Consider the following 20401-nt stretch of genomic DNA (forward strand, 5'->3'; position numbering starts at 1 on the left):
CGGTCCATTGCATTTTCCCAACGAACTGCTGTCTGTAGCTGTCAAGCCTGAAAACTGAGCTCTTTGTCTTATTTCCATAGAGTTTACTTAAGGGAGATGCAAAGTTTTGATTTGAAAACAGAAATGTCAGCCGAGTGCAGCTTCCATCTCTTTAAACTGTGTCACGATATCGCCATGGGGGAAAACTTTGTAGAAGTCACTGAAGATCTCAAATTTTTTTTTCCTCCAACTAATTTGGAAATACTTGCCCCTGTGTGCACTATACTGTCAGTAGAGGTGAGATCAGATGATCTGAGATAAGATCTGTGCCTGACTGCTGGAAGATTGACAATTATTTATGAACGAAGTTAATACCACAAATTAGATGATACAGTGGTACTGTTGTGCTTTGGGCTAAAAAAGTGAATGCCGTTCCTCTGTCTCCTGCAGGGTTTTATATGTGCCAGCAGCATTTGAATTATTTAAAACAATAAATAGAGCAAGTTAAAACAACACACATTCAGTTAACTGGAGCTGACCAAAGATATTATCAGTTGGCTAACTATTAATTATATTTTATTGAATTTATTAAAATGAATTAATCAAATCATTTTTCTTGATTGCATCATTTACCTGTAGATACATTTAAAATAGCACACAGAGCTTCTTTATCAAAGACAACTATCAGGAATCTACAATCTTATAAATAGATTTGATAGGAAATAAATCATTAACATGTTTTTATTTAATATTCAACTGGGAATATTGTACTGTATAAACAGTCTGATAAACTTTGTGGCAGCTACCCAATCAAAGAAATTGTTATCGCTGAAAAAAGCTGTTATCAATTGATCAATTTGCAGACACACTTTTGTCACATTTCCCATTAGAACCAGTCCTTCCCATGAAATGAATTCAACTCAGGTCGAGCTTCTAAATCTCCCTCCACCAGCTGACATCAGTCCTTTATTCCAGTGAGGTTTGCATGTGGTCTCTATTGATCAGGCTGAAGCATCGTCTCTACCAGCCCGTCACAGACAGCTGAATGTCCCCCGTGCTCTCTGCTGGCACACTCAGATTGTGTTGGCAGCATTGCATTCTGGGAACTTTGGTTTTCCCTTAACAGCTGGGCTAGGATGATCCGAGACCGAAAATCAGACAGATAATCCTGTGTGATGCTGCCGGCCACTCTGAGAATTTTCTCCCAGCCTCCACACACAGTGGTCCAGTTGTCTGGCACAGGGAACAGTCTCTCAGACGGGGACATTTGCGGTTCCCCCTTCTCATGAGTAATTCAGAACAACTCCTGAATGGAGCGGCACTCTGATTGCACTGGCTGTCTTTTTCAGGACGAGGATCGGCGCATGGCTAGTGTACATGCTCGGAAAGAGGAGGAGAAGAAGAGGGAGAATCACAAGCAGACCATTCATAAGGTAACACTCTGATCTGATCTCTTCTTGTTGTCTTTGTCTGCCGGGATTTTGAGTTTAAATTTACAGAAAATACGCAATGATGGCCTGTACGCCAGACCCTAGATTAACGTGACCTCTGTATGGCCTTTAGAATTTACAAACTGTTGTTTAATACGCTTTCTAAAGTAGAAAGAAAATATTTGGTTGCAATGGTTCAAAGTATAAGATCAAGCTTTGATAACAGTTAATCTTCTGAGTGTGATTATTTTAACCATCAGCTAAACGTTATGTAATTAAAATCCAAAACACATGACAGCATAAGGCCATTATTATTATGGCTTTCATGTTTAAGTAAGGCAGTGGTCATTAGACACAGGAGAAAGGAGGATTTTTGGAAAGTCTTATACAATTTAAAAACAATTCAATAATATTGCATCATATTTTATCCACAACTACTACTGACAAACAATACAATCTAATTTAAAATAAAATCATGCAAATAACCTTCTTTCCTTGTCTCTATGTGACTCTTTGGGCGATCATGACAGGTTAGGGACAGCCTCAGTTGCAGCAGCTCAGTTTACAGCACCACAGGAAACAACATGTGCACGTGGGATTATCTTTCTTTTTTTTTAAACTCGTTCAACTCCATATCCTTTGAGATAATGGGGCTGGCAAATCTGAAGTTAGGTTGTGTATATATTTGGATAGTAACCAACCTCTGGCTTCATGATGGTAAATTTTAATCTGCTCAGCTTTCCCATCATAAAACATTCGATGAGAAAGCTCTAAAATATTAGGTCATGTTAAGAATTGTTTTCACAGTAAATTTTGGCTGTGATTGACAGGACATTAAATACACATTGTATATGCTGTCATGAACCCTCAACCTTTTAAATCTATCCACATCACACAAAGCCCTGTGGGCACATTGTAAAAGAATCAAGTTAAAGAGTCTATGTGCACAGTGGATCTTAATTTTCCTTTATTTCTTATAAATGGTAAAAAAAGATATTGATAGTTGTCTATTATGCAGTAATGTGTGTGTGTGTGTGTGTGTAAATATTGATGTGTGTTCCTGCTGTGTCTGCACTGCACGGGTGTCTTTTGCTAAGAGATGGTCCCAGCAGATTGCATTGTCTCTGTGTAATTTAACTCCTTGTTAATCCCTGGTGTTGAGAAAATGTCATATTGAATGCTGCACCCAAGGGTTCATGAGGGCAGAGGATTCACTATGAACTGATAGTGACTCACCCCTGCATCAGGGAGTGGCACATTCCGTAGAGAAGCATATTGAAACTGCAGCTTGGCGAGAAAAGGACAATTGAAAGTGGAAGCAGAGGTAGAGACATCTTCTTCCTTCCTTCCTGCAGAGAGAAATAGTTTTAGCTGTGACCAAGGCAAAAGAGACAGGTTCCATTAGCTTAGTATATCCCCTCTGTGTTCTGTCCTGGGCAACTGTTTCTTGAAACCATCTCTGTCCTCTGCTTGTGTGTGTGTTGTGCTCATCCAGGAGAAGCGGCGTCTGGCGATCCGTAATGCAGCGCAGCAGTGGGAGGGTGTCAGGGCCTGCCTGGAGCTGCCACCAACACAAGGTGCAAAAGAAGAAGTGAGCCCAGAGAACAGCCCCGCCCACAGCCCCGCCCAGACAAATGGTCTCACACAGGAGCCTTCTCCAGATGAGCCAAGGTACACAACACATGACAGATACCAGTGTTTTGTGTCACTTCATGTTTATGTTTCACGGTGAATTGTGGTTTCCCTGTGCCTGTGGTTGGTTGTGATGTAGATCTGGATAATTTGATACCTCTTGATTTACTATTTAAGTTTTTTCATCATGCCTGCAGCATTCCTCTCTAGGAATGTCTCTCAGTGGTTCATGGTAAACATGTACCTTAACATCATCGGGCATAGCTACGTTTATTCTTAAATTAAAACATCAGAAATGAGAATCTCAATTTAATTGTGTTAAATTTTGCATGCCACTGTTCAATGAATAGTTTTTGATTATTTGGGCTTCATCAGATCCTGTTCAGACCTGGTATTAACATCTGTCCAAGTGAACAGTGCTAAGTTCACATGTGAATGCACCCAAATGCTCACTTTCAGATGGTCTGAGATGGATGTTGCCAAATTCTTTTAGCTGTGTGAACACAAGTGTGTCCTGGGCAACATATAAAGGATTGTATACCCAGCTGAGGTCCTCTGACTCACTACAGTTTCCTGTATTCACCCACTTATATAATGGTAGAGCTGCCTGCTGTTCATTGATTCCCTGAGATGGGAACCTGTGAAAATAAGAATGCTGTATGTTGTGTTCAGATTTCATGAGGTTTTATTTCATAACCTTGTCTTCAACTGAAATGGTTCTGAAACGAGTTGAAAGTGTTTGTTATTTATTTATTTTTGTAGACGAGTAAGTCCAGGGTCAGGACCAGAGCGACCATTAGGGGGAACGGAGAGCAGACTCCGCACTAACAGCCGTCCAAACAGCCCGCGAGATCCCAAGTAAGACAAAAACCACCACCTGAATGATGAAATCTGCAAAGCTGTGTTAATGCACAGTCCTACAATGCTGTCATTGACACATGAGGTATGCCTCCTGGCCATAACCATTTTGACACCTTCCTTAAGAAACAAATGGTTTCAGTTGAGCGTATCTAATAATGTTTTGTGCATTATGTCAGTTCTCTTTCCTCTTCCCAAGAGTCATCCATATCTGTCTGTCAGATCAGAGCCTCTCACTTTCACACCTTTCAAAATAGTGGCTCACACTATCATCCCACATAACTGTTTACCAGTGTTGTTTATGTATTGCAATTTATTTCTCAGTCAGTGAACTCATGATGTTAGGTTTTTTGAACTGCTATACTCTCATTCTATAGACATCTGGAAACATAACAGCATTTCACTGCTTCTAAAATGTCAGTGTTTCTGAGCTCATCATCTGTGAGAGCAGTAATTTTTGGCTCTTTGACAGATTTTCAGTTTCGTTTCTGCTGTATAGACGTCAGGAGATGCTAAGAACTCTTTTTCACTCATCCTGCATGTATGACCTCTGTATCACTTTAGACTCTTTCGTTGATTCTGCAGATGTGTCCAATTGTTGTCAACCCAAAATTAAACATTACGGCTGAGTCAGTAGCTTCTTCTCCCACCATCTTCAATGTGCTGTAAACACAGTCAGATTTATCTGCTTCCTTCCTGCTATACCCAGCTGCCAGTCCTCACCTGAATGTTCAGTATATTTTCCTGTTGTGAAAACTGACAATCTCCTATGTGAAAGGCAAACTGTCCAGACCCAATTACCTGCATTTTTCTGTCTGAAAACAATATCTGTAAAATACTCTAGTTACACTGGTACTCTGTCTATATCTGTTGTAATCAATGAACACATAATTGAATGGCCCAGAAATACAAGACAACCTCGCACCTCATAGCGGGAGACAACATATTTTCCTTCATTTGGTTCGGTCTTATTATAAATGGAAAAACCCTGCACTGTACATGGCTCTACCCCACCTGTTTAAAATAACTTTAAACCAAGCTGTTGGTAAGCTGCTCGTCCTTACCTGAGCCTCTTGTCCTTATGTCTTTATTTTGATTATGCAATGTTTCTAGCAGCTGGACTAAGGCCTTTTTCTTTATTTATCAGCTGGCAGAATGACTTAGACAGGGCATGTAGAGAGATCATCCAAATTATAGATGTGATCCCTGCAGCAGCTGGTTCATCAAACGCATCTTGAAATATTCTTGACTAAAGCAATGACTCCTCTACTTACACCATAAGTTCTCTGGGAAAAACAGTGTTTAAAGTCCATTTTCTCCTTCATACTGTTTCTAAAGCGATGTTGGAAGCCCTGCATATCATCAGTCTAATGTAAGCATAGGGCTCTGATATACTTTCCCTTCAGAGAATATGATCCAGCTCTGAATGAGTGATGAGGGGGAGGGTGGAGATGAATATGGGGGCTGTGTCAAGGACTGTTATTATACGTTTCAGAGCTGACTCTTCCTTCCTACACCAGGATATGAAAATGGCCCTGAAGCACAATCCCTCTATGGCAATGGTTCTCCTGTACAGGGTCTATTATCATTTCATGTGTCTGTTTAAACTCCATGTGGTCTAACAGGTTGTTGTGACAAAGAGGACTCAGGCAATTCCGAATCCCACACTCTCATAACTTTGGAATTGTATTACTTTGGCCAGTACGTATGACAGAGTGAAAAAGGCCTTTAGAAAGGAAAAAAGAAAATCAAGTTTTGTGACTAAAAGTATAAAACCTTAATAATGTTTGTGAGTATATACAGTAGGTGGGAATTTGAAAGGTCCTTTCATTCCACAGTGTTTGGGTTTATAGAAAGGTTGTAACGCCTACACAGTGTAGCCCAGTTTACCTCAGATAGCTGTTGAAGTATTACACCATCCTCCCCCGTCTAGAGGACAGATGATGGATGACCTTGTCTCTGTTTGTGAAGCCTGTGTATCAACGCTCTTGGCTGTCTGTTGCGTGTTGTGTGTCAGGTCGAACGGGGTGTGAATCCTCAGGAAAGGCTTACAGCAGGAGTATGGTTTGTTATAGGTCATCCATAATCCTGCTACTTCAGAATCTCTTTCTTGCTTTCGCAGACAGGTCAGGGGCAGAACCCGAACCATCCAAACATCTGGATCTGCTCAGTGGGAAGCAGGGGAACACAGCAACTCTGCACTCGTGTGGATGTATGTCTGTGTGTTTCTCTCTGAGTAGCAAACTGGGGATAGCCCTTGAAACTCTGAGAGACGACTTATGAGTAAAACACGTTTGGAAAAATCAGAAGTATATGATTAGTCACGTTCTGGGAATTCTTTTAGTGCTTTGTGTTTCACATAAGTTTTACTGGAGTATGGATGGATTTAATGGAAATATGAAGTGGTAAATTATTTCATGAATCAGTTTGAAAGATATCCAGAAACAGGAGGAATAACCACCTGGTACAAACATGGCTGTCGATGGAATCTACTGCTGCTGTATTTTTTCATTTAGAATTTCTATAATAGTCTCAAAAATGTTGCCTTAAAAAACTGGCCCATGACATAAAAAGAGGAAAAGACGCAGACCAAGAAAAAGTTGTTGATCAATATGATATGTTTTCTTTATGGACGATAGAATGTTTATTGCAAATCTGACAACTTAACACACATTGACCCAACAATGCTGCCTCAGAAGTTAGTTAAATATGATGGAGAATAGGAGCAAAGACAAACCTACTGCTGTGTTAACATGAATCAGCTCATTGAACATGAAATGTTGACATATAAAGTCTTGTTTGTCAAATGGGCCTCTTCAGACCAGACCACATTTTACATACTTTATAACATGAGTGATTGAGCTGTGGTAATGCTGCTTTCAAAAATGTTGGTGCCTCATTGCTAATATCCAGTGTGGTAAATGCACATAGACATCGTCTCCAAGTCTACAAAGCAAAACTAATTTGGAAATGCAGGAAACCTGTATTCACTCAAATTGCCAACAGGGGTGGGGGAGAAATCAGTTTCTATAGAATAAAATGACCCTTCTCCACATTTGATTCATACAATTTTCTTAAGGAGTTCATGGTCTCAATCACTAGTTGTAAGTGGACGATAATGTACAATATGCATGAGGGCATGAATACCATGTGATTGACAGCCAATACCGTTCAATGGGTGCGTGCGTGCAGTGTCCTTGAGCTCTCGGTCAGGCTCACCCCCTGTTCCTCCACATACTGTTACTTGTAGTTTCCCACTTGGGTAGATGGGATTAATTCAGTGGCTGTGTATTAAGGAAAAATACGATGCCATCTGTGCTCACCATTAGCAGCCTCCGTTTGTTGATAAGTTAAAATGAGGTAGAAGTGAATTTGACAGCATCTAACAGCAACACACTGTCATTACAAAGAATTATGGAACAAGCTTTTGCCGCTGCCAAACTTTGACTGTGTTGCAGGCCCAAGTTTATTCCTTTGTTGTACTGACCTAATTTCCCCTGAGAGGAAGAGTTCAAACTCAGAACAGGGCAGTTTGTCACTGTTGGTCACTCCTCAACTTACGTTCATCCTGTCTTACTTTGAGTTTTTATTATATTTGTCTTAGTATTAAGTTTAAATCCCCATTTTGTAATTTATTTGATCTCACATCACTGAATTGGTTCTGTTGTTTATCTTATGATTCTGGTTTATTTGCTGCCCTCTTGCTTGTTTGATTGTATGATAATTATTATTACATCTGCACTGTATCAGATGAACCATTTTTAGTTCCGTATCATACACATCCCAACCACACAGTATTAAAGCTATTACTAAATTGTCGAGAGTGCTGTAGGATTAAGTAAGGTATCTCTAATTGAATTAGATCCTGATACCAATAGGCCGCAGCAGGATCCATGTAATCGTGACAGATTCTTTGCCCTGTCTTCCCCGCCTTGTTCACTCCTTCTCTTAGTATTTGTTGCTGGGTTCATGTCAGGAGGGTATTCAGGGCCACCTGGCAGCCTTTCAGTTGTGATTACTGGAAACAATCTGCGACACCGTGCAGAGTGTGTTGATGGCAAATTTCCAGGCAAGCAGAAGTTACTCCCATTCTTTATGTGACTTGTCTACATGTTACGCTCCATGTCCCGCACCACTCCCGACTCCATCTGATTTTCTGCCTTTGGCATTCCCACATCTCAGGGGCGTGGCATATCCTGACATCTTAATTTCCTTTCAGTGTCTGATGCCTCCTCCTCTAGTTCTAGCCAAGTCCCATGTTTCTGTCCGCGTGTGTGTTCGTAAGAGGAAACAACTGTTCTTGACTACCAGGTTTGGTTTCATTTCTGGTAGTCATTGCTGTTTCCTTTTGATTACCCATTTGATTATCTGAAGTAGTGCACTCATCTTCAATCATTTAGATACTTATATCTCCTTTTGTAGCTGCGGTCACTGCAGCAGCTCACTATTCTAGACTGACATGATATGTGTCAATATCTGTGTCCGTTTTAGACAGTGGTAGTAAAGTATCATTGGATTTGTCAAGTTGTCCTGTCAACAGTTGTAGACAAGTGGTTTGTTATCATAGTTTATGGGGGAAAAGGCTTTCTGTACTTTCAGTGGATTTGTAGTTGGAGCTCAGAGGTTGGTCATTGGAAAAAATGACATCAAGGATGACTCTGCTACAGTGTGTCCAGTTATTTTAATATATCCACAGGATCCCTACAGTCTGCTGTGATCACCCTTTGACATGTCATTCACTTTGTGTAACCTTTGTCTAGATACAAATACTAGGACTGTGTGGCACATACCCTGTCAGTCACTGTTTAGAGAGATTCAGGCGATATCACATGGTTATTCTGGATGATGTGTTGTTGTGAACTGACTCAAGCATAATTTGTGCCTCGTTTTTTGTTTTGTCTCATTATTCCCTGAAGATTATTTAAAACTGACTGAACTCTGAGGCACAAACACATTACGACCTCAAGGAGACATTGACTTTTGCTTCCGACAAAAAACACACCCACGCTCGCGTAGGCGCAAAAGTTTTGTGATTCTGCACTCTTCCATCTCCTGAGGCTCAGGACCATTCACTTCTCTTTTACACAAGAATGAATAAGTGAAACTGACTCGAGGCCAAGTGTCATCAACCAAAACCCAGATGTCAGTGTTGTGTCACGTTCCTCCTGCTTAAACATTTGAAAGTAACTGGTGGAAAAGACAAGACAATCACTTGAATCTGACGTACCAAACTCGTTTTTTTCTCAGCTGGAAGGGTTTGCTGCTTTCTCTCTCTTTTGTGACAGTAAATAATATGGGATAAAACCACTTTTAAGATTTCATTTTGACATTTCTATCTAGTGTTGAGTAGATAATTTTAACATGAACATTAAATACCAGCTTTTATATTACAATTCATTGTTCAATGTGCGTTATCTGGTTTCCTTGTATGTGAAGTAGTTTAAACTAGCTCAACCTCCAGCAGCTACAACAGTAACATGCTGCTTATACACTGATGCTTCAATATTAATCAATATGATGTCATGTAGAGTAATCTATCAGTCAGAGGGACAAAACAGTACTTTACCATTTTTACTGAAGTAGGTTTTGTAATGCAGGAATGTCACTGAGTTTTTTTTCTGTTTATTGGTTGTTGTTCAACCATTGCTGGATTACCATACACATTTATATCCTTCAGTCTGTGAGTGTGTGAAATTTGGTGCAGTTTTGATTTAAGGTTGGGCCCTGGTGGAGGTATGCACTCTACTCAGTGCCATTCTAGTTCCTCTTGTTTTCCTTTTCTCTCTCCGTCCCAGACTCAGCATTCTGTCTCTGACTACGCCACTCACACACATACTTTATGAAAATCGGTCTCAACAAGAATCTCGGATTAGAGTTCTGCAATCAAAGGATTAGTCGTCTAACCACTGTGGCTTTCTGTTGCAGCGAGATTGGAAGGGTGTGAAATATGAATAGGGGTGATTAGTTAGTTGGCAGGCTGAGCCCAAAATGATCAGCGTTGAGTAGCGTGCAACCAGTAGCCGTCTGATGCCCTGCTATGCTGAAAAGTCCCCTGAGTGTCAGCAGACCCAGAAGGCTGAGCACATGGGCTCGGCCGAGGTGATTATGTCTCCTTGGGACTCGCCAAGATTCTCAACTCTCATGACTCTCTTGTCAAGGAAGGGCTCTTCAAGTGTTTATAGAAGAAAAGAAAACAATTAGGCAACACGACTGGACTTAGACATTGACTGGACCACCGAGTGTTCTGTAGTTATTTTGATTTAGATATTCTTCTTCTTGAAGCATATTGTGATTGTGTTTGTGTGTTTTGCAGGCTTTCGGAGTCAGGGAGTAGCAGCGTGCAGAGTTTGTCCCTATCTGACTGTCACCTAGTGGAGCTGGATGGAGACACCCTGCGTTTGTTTGGACTTGGAGCCCTGGAGGCCCTGGAGAGGGGATGGGGAGTTCAGACCGCCGGTGCTGTCACCGTAATAACCTTCCGCTACATCAGCTTTGATGCCATCGTACCGACACTGCCGCGAATAAGGGTCAAGTTCCCCAATCTATCGGTGAGGGCACCAGTCACAAAGAATAACCCGTGGCGTGATGTTGAAATTCCCCCAGGAATTGTGTGCTTGAGAATGAGGATTTGGGAGGTGTTGGCTGATGGATATGTTCCCTCTCACCGCCAACTTGTCCTTGTTTGTCATCAACTTTAATCTACATCTACTGAACTTTAATCTACATCTACTGAACCATTTTCATATATTAAATTTTTTTGTAGCAATAGAGCTCCACGCTAATCAATGTATTCCCATGAGCTTATCTAACTTCACCTGACCTCAGCAGACAGTTAAAGGTGTTAGATAGCCAGTTGTAGTCATTTTTGCATCTCCTGCTCGAACACTCCAGTTCTGTCTTTGTTACAAAATGACTTTCAACTCATTCTCAGGGCAGATGGTCTATGGTCTGATGATGAATTAGCCTCTGGGGCAATGGCCAAAATTTTGGGCTTCTGGTGTATACACCAACCAGGCCATTGTTCGTCGTACACTGTTTACAGACTAGTCGAACAATTGGAATATTCACATGCAGATTACTCTCAATCTAATTTGTCATCATTACAAAATTGCTAGAACACTGTAATTAAAGGTGCACTGATTTTGATAGGGAAAAAAGAGTATACCAGGCTTGCAGGGCCTGATGTACTACTTCAACCCTACATGTAGCTAACTGACAGGTGATCCTGCTTCTGGGCATGACATAAGATGCATGTGAAGAATATAGCAAGAATACAGAGCATATGTGAGCAGGGGACTCTGGTTGCTTCTGTACAGAGAAAAAAATAAAAATTAATAATTTTGACCCTTTAGTGTTGTTTTTACAATACAAGTTTTACTGGTCAGGTTTTCATAATGTAAGGCAAGTTTACCAATAATATTAGTAATATTCTTTATATCGAATTTACTTTTGTTATAGTTCATTCTAGATTTTATTATTGTAATGGATGGTCACTCTTAAATTTCTGTCAAATGTTTATTGTTTTATTCTTTTATGAGTGTGTTTTTAATTGTTTTAGAGTTTGTTTTGTTAAGTGTAATATAATATAAGATATTATTACTATTACTGTTATTATCATTAGTTGTAGTAGAAGTAGTAGTGAAAGAATTTGGAATTATATGCAACATGTATGTTCAATGATTTCAATGATTCACTGTGACAGACTGTACCATGATCAACTCAGACAAGAAAAACAAATATAACCATATACTATTATTCTACTTCTCCTAAACTGACTTGTTTCTTCTTCCGCAGCACCTGATCTTCCTGGAAACCAACATCAGCCGTCTGCCTCAGCTGGCAGCCCTGGCTCAGGTGAGGCGTCTGGAGCAGCTGACCATCCACCCAGAGGGAAACCCAGTGGTTGGTCTGGCTCTGTGGCGCTCCTTCGTCATCTACCGCCTCCACCACCTTAACCTGCAGAAGATCAATGGCCAGGAGGTGAAGATACTGATCATTAATTCAGCCCTCCTGCTGGCATGTGCTGTTGCTTTTGCAAGAAACAAATGTAGTAAACAGCTATGAATTTCACTTATAGATTATAGATGTTACATTTATTTTTAGATTTCTTACATAGAGGTACCTTGATTGATTAATATGTTTAATAGAAGCAAACATTTTGTTAATGCAAATTTAAAGGTTCAAGGAATGATGAAAAAAAGTCCATTATAAATGAATCTTTTTGTAGCAGTGGGCCAGCACAGCTTAGCATAAAGACTGGAAGGAGCTTGCTAGTTCTATCCAAAGATAATATTATTTTCCTACACAGCACTTTTTAGATCATTAATTATCATGTTATATTTCATTTGTTACAAACATTACAACATTACAGTGCTGAATTATTTCAGAGTTCTTGGCAATGACTTGGGAATTTCAGGTGGCTGCCTGGCAAGTGGTCCCTGCCAAGTAATAGTTGGACACAGCACTTACCCTGTCATGGCAAATTGTCATTATCACACTTAGATTTTTGTTTGGATTAAACAATTTAAATATAGTGTGTTAGCTTTAGCACTACTGGTAGGTGGATTTTGTTATCTGCAGACTAACAGACACTCATGCTGTGTCCAGTTTGTATGCCAAGGTAGGCTAACTGGCAGTATAGATAAAGAGTGATTCTGAATGTTTCATCAAGTCAAAAAAAGTTTTTCTCTCAAAATGCAAACTGATCTTTTGTTGTTTCCAACCTTAAGCTAGGAGCACATAGGTTTTGGAAAGACCCATCTGAGGATTTTGCCTCTTAATCCATGTGTGTGTCTGCCTCAGGTGACCATGAATGATGTGATCGCTGCTGAGCGGGTGTTTGGAACATTGGGTCATATAGCAGCCACTGAAACTCCACGTTATAGGCTCCTGCTGCTCCTGGAGGAGTCCAGGTGAGAACTTGATCTGAGACTCTCAACCATTATATAACTTTAACCACAATTTAATGACAGGTGTGTGCTGAGACTGGACTGTGTGTATTTGCGTTAAATATTTAAAGAATGTGGGGATTCATAAAGAGTTACAGCTTCTGAGTGCGTATGCTACTGTGCATGCATGTGCATGTCTGTGCGTGGCATTTTGCGAGTATACGTTTGTGTGTGTGAGATAGTGAGACAGAGCCTGGCACTGAGGAGCCGGGAGAATCAGACTATGTGTCTCAGGGTAAGGGTGGGTATCTGGCACTCCCACACAAACATTCCTCTCTCTCCCCAGCCAAAAACTATTGAGAGCTGTCACTGTCGGTCAATAAAAAAAACATCCTTGCAAAGCAAAAAAAATCCACTGAATTTGTCACGCACAAGAGTGCATCTTAGAAAAAGAAAAAAAAATCACCATTTGTGAAGCTGCAAATACATTAATTTTACCTAAAGACTGGAACCTTTCCAGGTTTAATCATCTGAAAAGTTTTAATTCATTAAACCCTCTAATCACTTGTTTTTGAAAAGTACAGCAGTGTCTGAGCTTCAGTGTCCTCACTTACTGTCAGAATCATGTTGAAAATGAACTTGTGAACTTTAGGACATCTAGCTCCTGACTGTGTCTCACCCTGATTCATACTCACTCTGTTATGAATAGATAATACACAACAGCCCAAGGCTAAGGATTATTTTCATATCAGTGTTGAAATCTTAAGCACAGTTTTCTGCATGCAGAATTACTTCCCCGAAAGTCAATTATATCCATTTGTCTCACTAAATGCTGTTGGATTTGAAGTCTTATCTCTGCTGCAGACTCTTTTATCTATTCTGTAAAGTGTGTTTTCTGGTTTCAGTTTATTTGCACAAATAAAAAAATTGTGTACTCAGTGGGTAGGTAGCTAAACACTGTCATCAGTGTGTAGAGGAAGACCCTAACAATCACAGCGTTTATTCCCACTGATAACCCTTGTTATCCTTGTAAAAATCTATTTGACGAAAATCTATTTATCCTTTCAACATTAATTTTTGAAATGTGTGAACTACTCTCAATAATTAGAAACATCAATATTGTGGACAACGTTGTGCCTGCAGCATAAAGTGTGATTAGGAATTATCCTGGTGCTGTGAAGTAGTGGTATTATACAATTCTTAGTCATAGGATTTTTATTACAGATTGCTTTGTACTGTCTTCTGTAAAGTGGATCTGCTGTTGCCCTGTAAATATTATGAAGGGCAAATCACTGTGGTTTTCTATTGAACAGGTTCATCTGCAGCCATCACAAGTTGTCTAATGTTTCAAACTTTTCCTTCTGGTTGTTTTCTTCCTTCCATTCAAAGTCATAGAAAGAATTGATGAAAAGCTTTTTTGAAATGGGTTTTAAATTTTCTGAAGAGCAGTATGAATATTCCTCAACTGCTTATGTGACCTCTCTCTATACAATACTACCAGAATCAACCATCACATGCGGTAGCACTGGTCGGATGCTGTACTTTGTTAATTATCCACTTTTATGTGATGTTTAATTACACTGCTGCACTGTGAGGAAGATGTCATGAAATAAAAAAAAAAGCCTGAAGCATTTTTCACTAGGAAGGCATTTGGAGAGGGTATGCCTCCATCAAGGCCAGCAACCTATCTCCCCATGTTCAGGAGAGTGACAGGGTTTCCTGTATCCGCCTGTTTATCCAGATTCACTCCAACATGTAATGGATTCTGCCTTGGGTCATTCTGCCTCCTTCCACAAAATGTCAAGGAACAGGCACAGATGAAAACATAATCTTTGGTGGAGGTGATTTCTTTTCATTATAGAAGTATTTTCAGGTCATTTGATTTCTACCTCAGTTGATCTCTCGACCTTCACATGAGAAGAGCTAATGTTAACTTCTATCTCAAATTTCATCCAAAGGGTCCCATCGAAGAGAAGCCATCATAAGATCTTTTTTACTGAATGCTCCTATATTGCTCAATGTCCATGTTGCTTAAAACATCATATTATACAAAAGTCCTCGATATTGCACTGGACCTTTAAATAGACTTCATTGGCTCTGTGTTTGCAATGCTCAGTCAGCAAGTGACATATCATGTTAACTCTTGGCTCGCAGCCAACGGGAAGACAATTAAAGTCACAGGGTTTGTATCAGACATTGTCTCACACACACATACACACACACACACACAGGTCTACCTTTCTTAAGCGCGTTTCACCTTGTTAGTCAGCGTAATGTTTGATTTCTCTCTCTCTCACTCTCTCTCTCTCTCTCTCTCTCTCTCTCTCTCACACACACTTTACAAACTGTCTTATCCCATATGGAATGTTTGCCTGCAGCCTCCTCCAGAAAGACTATTTCAGCATCCTGGCACCGGCCTGTGGAACATGTTGGTGCAATAGTGTATCACATGAGATTTCACACTGACAGATGTAGTTTACATCACTTAAGTCCTCTACTGCAATTAAAACACCAACATAGAAATGTTTTCTAAAGAAAAATAATTATGATTTTATATAGCCACAGTTTTATTGCTGTCATCTTTTTTGGAAGAGTGGAGCTGCTGTCGGTTCTTTTTTATTTCTTAAAGACTTGTTTCATAGTATTCAATTGAGATACTTATTTGATGGACACAAGAAGACCTGTTTCTTCCCAGGTGTCTGTGTGTCTCTTCACTCTGTGTCTGACTCACCCATCCCTCCGGTCTCTCTTCATCTTCATCAAGGAAGCGTCAGCTGCAGTTCCTGTTGGAGGGGCGAGGCCGGCGGCCGGGGCTCAGTCCGGAGGAGCTGCGAGACAACGGGAAGCTCCTGGGAGAAGGTCTGAGCAGAGCGCTGTTCAACTACCCCAGCAGAGACTGCAGTGCAGAGAGCCCTGAGGTCAGTCCTGTTTCAATCACACCACCCCAGTGGTTTGAGAGACTGCAACAAATCTTGAAACAGATTTAAAGGTGCAGTGTGTAGAATTTAGTGATATCTACTGTTGAAGTTGCCTGTTGCAGCTGAACACCCTTCACCTCACCCTCTCTTTCCAAACAAGACAGAGAACCTGTGGTAGCTTCAGTTGTCATGAAAACTCAAAAGGTGTTTAGTTTGTCCAGTCTGGACTAATGTAAAAAACATGGCAGCCTCCGTAGAGAGGACCCCCTCAATGTAGATATAAAGTATTTAAATATAAAGGGCCTTTTCTGGGGGAAAGAAAACTACAATTCATACAATTTAGATGAAACGAAGTAGTGAAAACATCATGAGGATTATTCTATATTAAATTTTTGCCAATTGTTCCCTTTCCCCTAAATCTCACACACTGGACCTTTAAGTTACAAGTTTGATCTGCACATAACCCCATTAGTCTAAAATTGTTTATTGAGTTAGCTCCTACACCACCTCACAGTCTTGTTCACGAGTGAGAACACGGTGTCCACCATGTCAAAAGGGGGGAGCATCTAATCAGGATGCCTCCTGCGTGCCTTCCTTTGGAGGTTTACCGGGCACACCCAACTAGGAGGAAACCATGGGATAGACCTGCTGTTCCATCAGAAATGTGTTGCAGAATTTTACTTTGTCAACACCAGATACACTCACAGAGCACTTAATTAGAAACACCATACTGACACTGGGTAGGGCCTCCCTTGGCTTTGTGGCGTGGATTCCACAAGATGTTGGAAACTTTCCTCTGAGATTCTGCTCAATGTTTACACGAATGCATCTCATCATTAATGGAAATTTATCAGCTGCACATTCAAGCTGCCAATCTCTAGTTCTACCACAAAGATTCTGCTGGATTCACATCTGGTAACTGGGGAGGTCACTGAGGTCACTGAACCCATTGTCATTGTGACATGGAGCGTTATCATGTTGGAAGAATTCATTAGAAGATTGATAGATTATGGCCATAAAGGGAAGCACACGGCCAGTAATAATATAGCATCCCAACCAGCCTTAACTGTGAACACAAGGCAGTTTAGGTTTATGGATTGAAGTTGTGGACGCCAACAATCTGTGTGTCAGCAGAAATCTAGATTCATTGTTCAAGTCTTCAATTGTCCAGTTATGCCTCAGATTTCCGTTCTTGGCTGACAGGAGTGTTTCCTGACTGTTTTAGCCCATCTGCCTCAACATGTTGCTCATTCTGAGATGCTCTTCTGCTCACTACAGTTGTAGAGAGTGTTGCTGTAGACTTTCAGCTCTACCAGCCTTGCCAATCTCATCAACAAGGTGTTTCCATCTGCAGAAATACCACTCACTCTGGATGCTTTTCACTCCTGCAACATTCTCAGTAAACAAGACAGAAAGTTGTGTGAAAAATCAGCCTGTTTGGCAGCAACCATTAAGGATAATGGTAAATAGACTGTATTTATATAGTTTTCAATCTCATCAGCCTCTCAAAGCACTTTACTAGTTACTAGTAACAGTACCAGTTACATTTACCCGTTCAAACACACATTCATACAGCGCCTTTTCTATCACACACCACTCATACACTGTCGACACAGTTGTCAGGTGGGAGTTCAGTATCTTGCCCAAGGACTCTTTGGAATGCAAACAAGAGGTGCTGGGGATCAAACCACCGAGCCTCTGGTTAGTGGATTACTCCGCATCTCATGAGCCACGGAAGACATTTGATTATATCCTCATGGATCAAAGGGACAAAATCTACTGCGTGAATTTCCTGAAAGTCACGCTTCCAATGATGCCACTCGACTTTTGCTGCCAAATGGAAACTACACACTCAAAACAAATAAAAAAAACCTAAATAAACTCTGCATCACATCCAGACGGTGATTTTAGGGATCTGAAACCCACTCTCCTTTACTGAATACAGCTGATATTACCTGCACTTGCTTCTTGTCCCAAAAGTTATTTAAATATTTTCTCTGTTCAGTTCTACAACGATAAATATGTAGGATTTTGGGATTATGGTTGATTTAGCCTCTGAGAGGCTTAATTTTTTTTTTCCAATGAGTGCTATGCATTTTAGCTACCTCTGCTTTTTTATGATGGAAAGCATCAGCAGAGCTAATGCAGTTGCAATCGGATTTTATTTTCAAATCTCTGTTTTTCCTATGTTGTACATTATTTGGAAGCTCTGAAGATCTTTTTTTTGGGTGGAAATATTCATAAGATGACAGATTGAGCCTATTTATGAAATGGAGGGGCGGGGGGGGGGTAATGTAGAGCATGTAGGACTGGAGTTGTGGCCAATTTCAAGGTGAACATGTTGCAAAACAAACTATTTTGTCAGGATTAGTCATCTCAAGACTGAAAGTAGACTCACTGTTTTGTCAGCACTCACTCTATTAATGTAAAGTCTGGAATGCACATCAGCTGACCTTGTAAGCATATGTTGGGTGACATTACTTATTTATACTTTTTGCTCTCACAAAATATCATTTTATTTTTTAACGCACTGACACACATTTATGTTGACATTCTAGACAACCAATATCGTACTTATCAACTTTAATAAACATGTAATAGCTACAATTAAACAATGATTTAACTGATAGGTTCACATTTGACAAATTGTCCATCAGATCAAATGTTCTTCATCCAAACCTGTTGAAAATGTTGCCAAAGATATTTAGTGATTTTTCTGCTCTTCACCTTGATGTTATTACAAAACAACAAAAATTACATTCTTTTCTTTCCCTGACAGGAAAGCACAGCGGAGTCGTCGGAGCGAACCACCATGATAGAGCAGTACCTCCAGGAGTTGGTCCAAAGGGCATCAGACACAAACCTGAAGGGCGAGGCTCTTCATAAGCTCTGGCCCTCCATGTTTGCAGAGATGGTGAGAGACTGTGTGTTGGAGATGAGGGACCGAGCGGCCTTCCGCCAAGCCAGCCTTGCAAAACTCTCTGACACCAAGTGAAGAGGACCAAAGTTTCACTCTGAGATCACTCAAACACACACATGCACACGTGGACATAGTTTTACCCGGGGGCTCCAGCACTCACTCTTAAAACGCCATCTCTAACACATCATCACTTAGCGACTTTATCAGTTATTAAAATCTTTGAAAGCTGAGGGTGCATTTGCCCGGTGTGTGGGAAACTCTTCCTTAAGATGTAGATTGTTTTAAACATGTCTATAGAAATTGCTATAACAAAGGCGTCTTGATTTGAATGTAGATTTTCACTGAAAACACGGTCTGATTCTTCAGTGCTTTGAGCTGCGACATACTTGAAGAACGTTAATAAAGGACTCACTGTGCATTGTGGTCCTTACGGAGCATCTTCTGCACTTTAAAAGCCTTCTGAATGACCCCCCCACACCATTACTGTCATCTCCTGAAAATAACTGGCGTCTCTTTTCTTGAGGCTAGAATGATTTTCCTGTCTCAAATCTTGTGTTATGCATTAATCTCTCACTTTCTCCTGCCTGATTTAAAAAGAAGGGCACAAACAAGGACAAGGACCTTTCTTGTTTACCACTGATTTTCTGTATTGTACTTAGAATTAAATGATTCTGTAATAACACAGATTGTGTTCATGATTTTTATGTTTTTATGCCTCGACGTGGATGACAAAGTAGCCAGATGCACTTGGGTTTGGGTTTTCCGTCCATCCATCCATCCGTCCAATTCTTATGAACATGATATCTCAAGAACGTCTTGAGGTAATGTCTTCAAATTTGGTACAAATGTTCAGTTGGACACAAGGATAAGAGGTTGTACATCAAAGGTCAAGGTCACGGTTCATGGTTCTGACTACAAAACTTTCTACTGCTGTAATTTTGTACAATTATGTCTTTGGCCTCTTGAAAATTGTATCTCAAGTCTGTCTTTAAGGAATTTCTTCAAATTATTACCAGTTCTCACTTAAAGATTAATTGATTCAGTGGCCCGAAGACAATGGTTGCAGTGACCTCATATTTTTTTGTGAATGTAATATGTCAGGGACAAGTGGAGGGACTGAAACTACACTGGCAACTTCTAGACTTGTCTTTATTGGAGAAATCAGGCTTCAGATCTGTCCAGATCAGCGTTTTTTTTCCTCCGTCCAAAGATTCTCCTGATCCCCAAACATGAGTCCACCTCAAAACTCTGTAAGAGCTCAAGTTCTTCTCTTCTGGTTCCTTGAATTAGAGCATTATCTCTCCTCACAGCCACTGGTCTCCCATGAGGCATAGGCTGTGTGTGTGTGTGTGTGTGTGTGTGTGTGTGTGTGTGTGTGTGTGTGTGTGTGTGTGTGTGTGTGTGTGTGTGTGTGTGTGTGTGTGTGTGTGTGTGTGTGTGTTGGAGGTCCAGGAACCATGCAGGGTCCTCTGGGTGGTGTGAGCTCAAACTGGAATGTCCCTGAAGGCACAGACTGCACCAGTTCCTCAACACCTGTTCCTGTTGCCCTCACTCAAACCAACCTGCAAAGAGTTTCTTAACCCTTATTTAATCAGGCATGAGAACACAGCACCGACCTGGACGAGTAACTGCAGAGGGATGAAGTGTTAAGTGGCTACACACACACACACACACACACACACACACACACAGGAGTTGACGTACGTCTGTCCAATGTCATCCACTCCACTGGAGATCAATGCCTTGCTCGAGGGTATTTAAATTTGAAGAAGACAA

The 20401-nt window shown here is 40.6% G+C and overlaps 1 protein-coding gene across 3 annotated transcripts in view; it reads left to right on the forward strand.

Moving 5' to 3' along the window:
- LOC109624731 (leucine-rich repeat-containing protein 49) overlaps positions 1–19307 on the forward strand; it is a 36888-nt gene extending 17581 nt beyond the window's left edge. For all 3 annotated transcript variants that reach the window (XM_020079603.2, XM_020079604.2, XM_069510908.1), the window contains 8 exons: positions 1329–1412; positions 2905–3080; positions 3804–3899; positions 10213–10447; positions 11694–11879; positions 12702–12811; positions 15552–15705; positions 18485–19307. In XM_020079603.2, coding sequence (XP_019935162.2) covers positions 1329–1412; positions 2905–3080; positions 3804–3899; positions 10213–10447; positions 11694–11879; positions 12702–12811; positions 15552–15705; positions 18485–18700 — 1257 coding nt within the window. In that variant the 3' untranslated portion in view covers positions 18701–19307. The remainder of the gene's footprint in view (positions 1–1328; positions 1413–2904; positions 3081–3803; positions 3900–10212; positions 10448–11693; positions 11880–12701; positions 12812–15551; positions 15706–18484) is intronic.
- Positions 19308–20401: the final 1094 nt, after the last annotated feature.

This window comes from Paralichthys olivaceus, chromosome 1 (genome assembly GCF_024713975.1).
Source record: "Paralichthys olivaceus isolate ysfri-2021 chromosome 1, ASM2471397v2, whole genome shotgun sequence".
In the NCBI taxonomy this organism is placed as follows: Eukaryota; Metazoa; Chordata; class Actinopteri; order Pleuronectiformes; family Paralichthyidae; genus Paralichthys; species Paralichthys olivaceus.